Source organism: Ambystoma mexicanum, chromosome 6q, assembly GCF_040938575.1.
Source record: "Ambystoma mexicanum isolate Mex_15411 chromosome 6q, UKY_AmexF1_1, whole genome shotgun sequence".
Lineage (NCBI taxonomy): Eukaryota > Metazoa > Chordata > Amphibia > Caudata > Ambystomatidae > Ambystoma > Ambystoma mexicanum.
In genome coordinates this window covers 305,991,234-306,000,704 of record NC_090937.1, presented here as the reverse complement: position 1 = coordinate 306,000,704, position 9,471 = coordinate 305,991,234, and the positions used below count along the sequence as shown (strand labels likewise).

At 44.1% G+C, this 9,471-nt stretch overlaps 1 protein-coding gene across 1 annotated transcript in view; it reads left to right on the top strand.

The window, feature by feature from the left end:
- The first annotated feature begins 1,537 nt into the window (after nucleotides 1-1,537).
- The window catches only part of DNAJC25 (DnaJ heat shock protein family (Hsp40) member C25), an 82,160-nt gene continuing 74,226 nt past the window's right edge, over nucleotides 1,538-9,471 (top strand). The window contains exon 1 of the mRNA XM_069630807.1: nucleotides 1,538-1,984. Coding sequence (XP_069486908.1) covers nucleotides 1,574-1,984 — 411 coding nt within the window. The 5' untranslated portion in view covers nucleotides 1,538-1,573. The remainder of the gene's footprint in view (nucleotides 1,985-9,471) is intronic.

The following is a 9,471-nucleotide window of genomic DNA, read 5'->3' as shown; positions in this document are numbered from 1 at the left end:
CTTTTCAATTGATACATTGGTGATTTATGACACAGCCACAAGTAATATCCGACCATAGAGTGAGTCAAATAGATTGAAATATCACACTGACAACACCCCATATTAGGGAAAAGAGATCAGAAAATAGAGTACCAATATTCCACCCGTAAACCCGCCACCACGTCAAACAGCCCAACAGCCGCACTTCCGGATGCGCGCGGCGGATGCGCGAGCACCTATGCTCTTATGGAAGTGGGTGGGGGCTTGTGGGCAGGCGGTGAGGCGGGACCAGATGGGCGGAGCTGCAGAAAGGAGAAAACAGTGTAAGTAACGCTCGCTTCACAGTGAGACCGTGGTACACCGCGGTACACCCGCGGTCTAGTTGCTTAATGAGAAGTTAGAATATTAAATACCCTCCAGAATCAAGTCCAAAGTCCAACACAAAGATGTCCAGGTTGATGCGCGTTTCGCGCGCTAGAGAAAGACAGGGCTTCCACGTGCTGATGGCACCGGTTGGAAAACGAAACAGAGCAGAGTAGAGCAGAATACTCAGCCCAACAGCCGCACTTCCAAGCACTTCCGGATGCGCAAGCACCTATGCTCTTATGGAAGTGGCTGGGGGCTTGTGGGCGGGCGGTGAGGCGGGACCAGATTGGCGGAGCCTCCAGAATCAAGTCCAAAGTCCAACACAAAGATGTCCATGTTGATGCGCGTTTCGCGCGCTAGAGAAAGACAGGGCTTCCACTTGCCGACGGCACCGGTTGGAAAACGAAACAGAGCAGAGTAGAGCAGAATACTCAGCCCAACAGCCGCACTTCCAAGAGACTTGCTGTTTGAAACCAAACTCTTATTTCGTGTTCCATGGAGCTATTTATTTTTACATTCCAAGTCGGAAAATGTGGTCTTGATTCCCACCATCCACAATAGCTTGTGACCTCTAGGAGTTTCCTTCTCTAGAACATAATGCAGTTTACACTAATATCAAAACAATGTTCATCTGGCCAGATGGACCAAACTTTGTTTGATGCGAACGTTCCTGTTTTAATCAGGTCTTTCATCCTGGCTATCCCCTTAACCTCTCTTGCAATGCTGGATACTCCCCTGACTGGTCAACATGGAACTCAGGCGTTCCGTTATGCCAGTGTTATGCAACATTTGGTACCCGACACCGAGGCTCAGTGAAATGCTTCAGCTTCCCCCAATTGTACTAGGAGGTTTAGAAACGTATTGCAGTTGGTAAATATCGGTTAACGCAGCAGTAGCGGACTATTTGTGTCATTTATTATGCCACCACTATTTAATAAACCTCCACTATTCCATTTGCTATATTTATACTGACGTAGCTTAGGTTTTTGTGAAATCTCAGCTGTGCCTAATGCTAGCATGGAATGTCACGTTTGTATTCATATAGTCGTAGTTTCATAATTGTGTACAGTGGTCTAATGATATCTTTTCCAAATATGGAAGTAAAACTCAAAGTTACCCTTACTGTGTATGTCCTGTGCTTTAAAACGGAATTTAGAGTTTTAAAGATGGATGTCAAGTTTACGTTGATCAATACGGCTCCCTTACTTGTAGATGCCAGCGTAATGTTATGTTTTGTCCTCTTTCCTTGTCTATGCTCCTCCCCTGGGCTTCCTCCCACTGTGGAACGCTGACGTGCCGGCTGCTGTTCCCAGCGTGGACAGTGGCCGGCGGCGGCAGCAGCACCAGCACTTGCTGGCTGCTCATGGCGGCGTGGATCGCTAGGTCGCTGGCACTGCTGCTGTTACTAGCAGTAGTTGGCCCGGCGCGTGCCCTGCTTGAGGGCCTCTACTGCGGGGCACGCGACTGCTACGAAGTGCTGGGAGTGGGGCGTGAGGCTACCAAGCAGGAGATCGCGCGCGCTTACCGGCAGTTAGCCCGCCAGTACCACCCGGACCGCTACCGCCGCCAACCCGGTGACAGCGAAGACACTGCCCATGAGAAGTTCCTACTCGTGGCCACCGCTTACGAGACTTTGAAGGTGAGCAGTGTAGCGCGTATGCGAGATCGCTGCGGTTGTGAACCGAGTACCTCTTCACTCGAGCTCCCAGTATTGTGATGCACAACATAAGGTACCCCCAGCTCGCACACTGCAAAGAACCAGTGTTCTTTACGTTCTAAGGTTATAACTGCAGCCTGTTGAGCCAGAAGAGCCATGATTTTCATAATGCACTGAGCCCCGTCAACCACCCCCTTTGCTTTTAGGTCCAACCCCCTCCGACCATCCCTAGCTCATCTTGATTTCTGGCATTACTCTGTTGGCCCAATTTTAAATTGTCTTTCAAAATGAATTGGCCTGCTGGAGTAATTTGAGGGATTACGGAAGGAAAGCTGTATTTTTTGTTATGAACATTATTGTAAAATATTGGTCACACAATTTCAAATACCTTGCATGGCACATTTGGGAAGGAGACCACGGGATAGGTATTTGTTTAATCTTCCTTGTTTTAATTGTCTCACTCCTCAGTCTTCCATTGATCTAATGTTAGTAAATGGGCATATACGTTTCTGTTTCAGCAGCATAATATCCTTCACGGGTCTTCCTTGCGACTGGGTTCCTTTTGCATGTTATTGGTGTCTGATACATTGTTTCAATGATTTTCATGACAAGTTTGAGTAATTTCTTACGCGCACCAGGCAGATAACTGCATTCGGGCGCAGGTGTTAACTAGAGATTGAAAATACCACTGTGGAAGCCTAGAGTTGGCCTAAAAGGATAGGTTCATTTAAATAGGAAGGTTTTCAGTTCTTTTCTGAACCATGCCAATGTGGTGCTTGAGCGTATGCCAAAGGGCAGCTGGTTCCACAGATTAGGACCAAACACAGATAACCTTCTGTCACCTTTGGAGGTGCATTTTGTGCTAGGGACAAATATCAGGAGTTTGTCTCCTGATCGGAGGTCTCTGGATGGATAATAGTGGAGGATTCTCGTATTCAAGTATCTGGGTGCAAGTTTGTGTACCAGACATGCCACCTTAAATTTAATGCGATCCTCCACCATCAGCCAGTGGAATGCTTTCCTGGCTGTGGACACGTGATCTCTTTTTTACCCAGATGGGTTGTTAGCCTAACTGCCGCATTCTGGGCTCTCTGTAGTCTTAAGATTTGTTTCCCAGGGATCCCTGTCATGAGACTATTACAGTAGTCAAGGTGGGAATTTACCAAAGCTCCCACAACCACTGGATGATCTTGAGGTATTAAAAAGGGGAGTACATTCCTAAGCAGGGGCAGGGAATAATTTACTGCTTTTACTTTTGCCCCTACCTGGGCTTCGCTGGCCAGATTTTCTTGCAAGATACACCTAAGGTTTTTCACTTTCTTTGAGAATGGGATGCTCACACCCAGAATCTGTGGAGTGATATTTGTGTCTTCCTCTCTATTTTTCTTCTCCGATCTAAATAATATTATTTCTGTTTTGCCTGCATTAAGCTGTAGTTGGTTGCAGGCCATCCATTTTTTTATATCTTGCATACATCGGTCTATCATCTCAAATGCCCCAGGCAGATTGTCTGTCTCCACATAAATTTGTGTATCGTCAGCATATGAGTGAAATCGTAGACCGTGTTTCCTCAAGATGTCAACAGCGGTCGAATATATAGGTTGAAGATCAGAGCTGAAAGCGCTGACCCCTGGGGGACTCCGCACCTCAGTTGTATAAACTCTTTGAGAGGAATGCTCCCAGTATCATCTGCTGAGTTCTATCCTGTAGAAAGGAGTCAAACCAGTCCACCAGTACTTTGGCTGCTCTGCCAATGTTTCTGATCCTTTGAAGTATAATCTTGTGGTTGATTGTATCAAACGCTGCAGAAAGGTCAAGCATCAACAGTATCGTAATGCTTCCCCTGTCTGCGGCTTCCAGTAGGTCATCCTGGACTGCTAGTAGGGCAGTCTCTGTCCCATGGTTAGGGCGGAAGCCCGATTGGTGTTCATTTAGGATGTCTCTACTGTCGACAAACTGCTGAAATTGATTGCAGACAATTTTTTCCAGGATTTTAGTGGGCCAGCTTAAATTGTCCACCGGACGGTAGTTTTTAAGTACCACAGGGTCTAGGTTGGGCTTTTTCAATAGAGGGTTTACCAACGCGCCTTTAAGTGCGTGTGGGACATAACCCTCTGTGAGGGATTTATTCACAAAGGTTGTTACAAATGGGGTAAGGTTGGTTGCCAAACGGATGCGGCAGTACAGGCTGGCATAGGAAACGCTAGATCTTTTGTAGGTTTTAGTTGAAGTATTAGAGCCTGTATTGTTTTCTTCTCAATAGGCTGGAAGCTAAAAATCTCCTCAATTGCCTGGTTTTCTATCCCTACTTCCTCTTCCCCAGAATCTCCCCACTCTTCTGCAATCATTACTTCATTAATACTCTTCTGAATGTCCACGATTTTTTGTTCAAAGAAATTGTTGAACTTATTAGCCTGTTCCTGTGAATTGGCGGTCGGTGCTGACATACATTTAGGATTCCTAAACCTTGATACTACGTCGAATAAAGCTTTGGACTGATTGCCTGCTAACTTAATTTCTTCTTGGAGGAAATCTTTTTTCTGCCACAAAGAGGGCGTTTTTATATTGCTTTATGCAGACTCTCGCCTTCTCTGCGTCTTCATCTGATTTAGAGGACCTCCAAAGTTTGTTGGCCTTGGGAACCTGTTTACACATTAAGCTCAATGCTGGGCTAAACCAAGATTTAGAATTTTTGGCTGTCTTGAGTCTGAGTGGTGCATGTGTGTCACAGATTTCTTATATCAAATCTGCCCCTTTACTGAAAAATTCTTCACATGTCAGATTAGTATCCAGGCATGCAATTCTAGGGGGTGAACTCTTGGTCTGTTAAGTGGTAGCCCGGGACTGGAAAGTACGCTCCTGCTGTCGCACAGTTCTCTCGTCTCAAATTGTTCTGCTGCCTGTACATAAAGGTAACTTTCAGCCCCACTAGCTCATCGTTCCCCTGGCGATAGCTCGTAGTTGCTGGTTAGTGGGATACCCAGGGGCTGTTTTTACCTCCTTTTCCAAACTTCCTTTCGAACCCTGTATTATCATTGTATGTTCTCCAGCTCCACCACTGATTTGAATTCCCTCCAATGGACGAAAGACTGAGCTGTGAGCAACTAATAGGTTTCTGACTCTGCCCCAACTTTCCCGACTTTTCAGGGTTACAGCCCATGATAGAATCTTTCTATTTATTAATATCCTCAGCAGTAGTGTTTTCAAGCTATGCCACATTTTCAGAGGTACTGGTTTGTAATGATTTCGGTCCATTTACCATTACCTGTCGTAGCAGTAATCTTTATGGTGCTGAAAACTGGAGGATCAAGCGTGTTGCACCTTATATATTATAAATGCAGCCTCTTGCCCTTTTTGTTGAGATTTTGCATGATTTCTGCAATATTTATATTGTATTTATTAATTGTGATAGACTTTACTGCATCAAGGCGACCATGCTGTCTACTTCTTAATTGCCAGATCTCAATCGGTGAAAGCCACTGCTTAAGGGCTTTACGAAAGTACACAAATTCATGTAACTCCCTAATGCTCTGGGAAAGGGCAGTACCATAGTCATGGGGCTGCCACACAAACTGTAAATGCTTCTCTGGGCGAATTTAGATATAGAACTGGAAAGAAAATGGTCTCCGCTTTAGAGCGCAAGGTTCTTGGGCTATATATCTTAATTTTCTTTTTGTTTCAGATATGAAAGAAGCCAATCCATGCAGGCATTTGGAAGTTAGAGAACCTTGAAAAGTATCCTGCTTTTTATTGGCAGCCAATGTAAAGATCTGCGTAAAGGGGAAATGGATTCCCAGTGCGAGGATTGGAAAACTGAAATTAACTGCAGCATTCTGTAACTTTTACAGTTGCTGTAATGGAACATCCAGGATGCCTAAATAGATTGAGTTGCAGTAGTCTAATTAATTTAGTAAGGCGCTGACCACCCTAGAAAAATGCTTTTTGTCAATGAATGCGAATAGTTTGTGAAGCATTTGTAGTTTTAAAAAGGACAATTGGTTGATTTTGTTCTTGCAACAAAAGATCATGTTGCCAGTGTTTTACCTTGGATATTCAATCTAATTGGAGACAGAGTTTTGCGGGCAAACACATTTTAGTTTTGGGCTCAAAGCGGATAACTTCTGACTTGTTTGGGTTGAGCTGCAATGAGTTGTCCAACATCCACGCCTCTATTTCATCCAAACACCTCTCTAAAATATCAGTCCCAGAGTTTCTCATTCAAGTTTGTTTATTTGTGTGTCAGCTGCCTAGGTATGGTTATCAAGTTTGCATGTATCGAAGATGTGATAAAGGGGTCTTGCATATATGTTGAACAGAAGCAGGATTCCACAGCTTTTAGCGAACAGATGGGACCCAACAAGATAAACTTGGATCTCGTCTGATAGAAGGGATATGAACCACTTGATGGCATAACTGGAGGCATGTGTACCAAGATGGTGGATACAAATGTCGTGATCCACCTTTGTCAGACTGGCCTTTCAGAATTATTGGGCTGTCCTGAACTCTCCCTATTTTAGTTGGCTATGGCACTCCCATACTCAGTATTAATATCCATTTCAATTTCACTCCTTTTAGATAGATGAAAGGATAAGATGTCACACATGTGATTGACTCAGACCCTGCTCTACCGAAAGTTCCTGCGTCTTGTTCAATTCCCTCGTTTTGATATCCAAACAATTGTTTGACCCCATAAGGATGAAATAAGTCTGCCCTAGGTCTACCAATATTGAGCTAACCTGAATTATTTAATCTTCATTTACTATATTACTTCAGCTCTCTTTGTATCACCCCACAAAAGATAAATGGCTGAGCTGGACACACCTGTTGTGACCTTCACAACCACGTTCTCGGACTTCCAAAAGTACTAGCTTGTTAAAATAGATACGTGATGATTTTCTATCGAAAAGGTTCCGCCCTAATCGCACTCTGGTTTTGTGCCCACTTTCACCTATTGGGCACCCTGTCCCTCCTCGGTCTACCCACGTTCAACTACCTTGCTGATTATTTTGTAGTGGCCAGCACTACTATTGCGCCTCTCCTGGATCATGGCATCAGTAAGATTTCTGCATTGCTATAGGTTGGTGAGCCCAGTTGTGTCTTTCTGCTTTTCCCCCTAGAGGACAGTTTGGCATTCCTGTGTTTAGCTGTGCCTGTTCGTGTGGTACTAGCCAATAAACCAGCAGTTGATTGTGGCCCCTTGGTATTGAGCAACTCTGCTTCCTGTTTTATTCCTCTTTGTATTAAACATGGAACCAATGTAATCTTTAAGTATCCTCTTGAACACTTTGGAGGTTGCCACTCAAACTGTTGCAGAACTCCTTTTAAAAAAACCTACTAGGACAGACCGTAGCCCACGGCCATTACAATCCCTGTTGGACATAGACGTTTGGCACATAATATCCCAATATTCCAAACTGCTTTCGGCTCTTAAGTGCATGTGTTCTAGCAATCATTCATCCGCTTCGTAGAACAGTTGAAGTCAATCTTTTATTTCTGCGCAACCCTCTTCCTAAAGACTCTCCCATCCGCACATACAGGAATTGTGGTGGTCTTTGCCCTTCAGCACGATATAGAATCCATCAGGCATTGTGTTTTTATTTGAGTAGTAAGCACCATGCAGCTGGGCTTTCCTGGACTGCAATGGACTAGAAACCAAGTTAGACATGAGTGAAGAAAGGAATTAAGGTTTATGGGCCGTTACTCATCGGAAAGCCGCACTTAGAGAGGACTCTACATTACCCCACCCTCCACCTTTTTGCCTATTTTTTTCAAAATACCTGGTAGCCATTTCTTGTATTAAAAAAAAAAATAACTGAAAAAGATGGTGGCAGATTGGAGAAGGGAACTACTTATTTTATCGATTTACTTGGCCACTATCTGTGAGTGAGCTGACACAGCGGTGAGCAGAGCAGTTGTTGGGAGGAAGTATCCAGTGTCATTGGAAGTAGTGACATTCAGCAAGTGTGTTTGAGGTAAGTATTGGGTGACTAATGGTGTTGGCATTTGGTGTAGGAATAACTGGGGCATGGTGATGGGAGGGAGAGATGCATGCATTTAGTCCATTAGCCCATCAGAAGGCTTCTATTGTAGGCCTATACCATGCTGTGGTCTGACTCTCTCTTATTGGCTGACAGCCTTTGATATTTGCACTTGTAGGATGAATTCCAATATATATTGGCCAGTTCTGTTTGGTCTGCAAATGCAAGGTCAATTTATCCATAGTACCCCCTGTTGTCCTAGATCTGTAACTCCAAGCGTTAAAGTTTGATATGTTGGGATTTATACAGCACAATGCGGTCGATTGCATTGCTGCAGGCGCTGTGGTAGATGGTGCATGCAGCCCGGAAGCACTGTGCATGCAGGTGAATTTCTAGGTTTGTGTCCAGTGCATTGAGGCATTTGTATCCAGAAAGGAAAGGTTGTGTGTCCATAGTTTTAGGATACTTCGGCCAGGGCTGTTTTATCTAAGTTGTTTGTAGAGGTGTGCTCGAAGGGGCATTACGAAGCAGTGTGAGGTGCTTTGTTGGTTTCAGTGTAGCGCGTTTAAGAGCAAAGTCAATGGTTAGCTTAGTCTGCAGCGAGACATTGGAGATGGGATATAGCACCATTGCCCAAACTAGATGCCTGGGCGGCAAACTCTACTTGGTGCAGTAGATAGCGGCACTTGGGGCGAGGTGCGTGTGAGATAAAGAGGAAAGAGATGGTTGCACATCAGGCTGGGCGATATATCAAGTTTTGGAGATATAGCAATATATTTTCAAAAACAATATAGGATGAGACAATATTGACATCAATATATACTATTTTTTAATTTACATTTTGATATTTACACAGCTTTGTATTTGAAATATTAAGAGGACCCCTGCATTTGCGCTTTATTTTGATCAATGTCTTATAAATAAATGGTGTTTGTGACATCTTGCATTTAGTTGGCTTACAACTGAGCATTTAACCCACTTAAACCTTATCGAGATATGCATTGTATATCGCCATTCAGTCCAAAAATATAGATATACCCCAGTTGCACATGCTATAATGGGACATCTAGGCTGGTATTCTGTGGGACAGTCTATGGAAAACATTACACTGTGGCACGATTTATGTTGTGCTGGAATGTATTCCCTTGGTATTGGGCAGAGACTTTAAAGGTTGCTCGTTCTATTGCATGTTACGATCCGAGTGGCTGGTTATTGTGAAATGCTGAAGGGGTCCTCTGGTTGGCGAGTTGCCTGAAAAGCCAGGTTTGTAGCATTTTATTGAAGCATAGATGATCCTGGATTTTGCAGATTCCTTTTTGCAAAGTGTTCCAGAGTTAAGCTGCCATGTTACAGTAAGTTGATCTTCTTTGTATGTGGTAGCGCTTGTGTCTAGTAGTGTGATCAATGGCTCTTCGTGTTCTTAGTTTGTATTGGATCTTTTTGTGGATGGATTTGGCTCTGCTGCCCTGAAGAACTCCATAGGTGACGCAC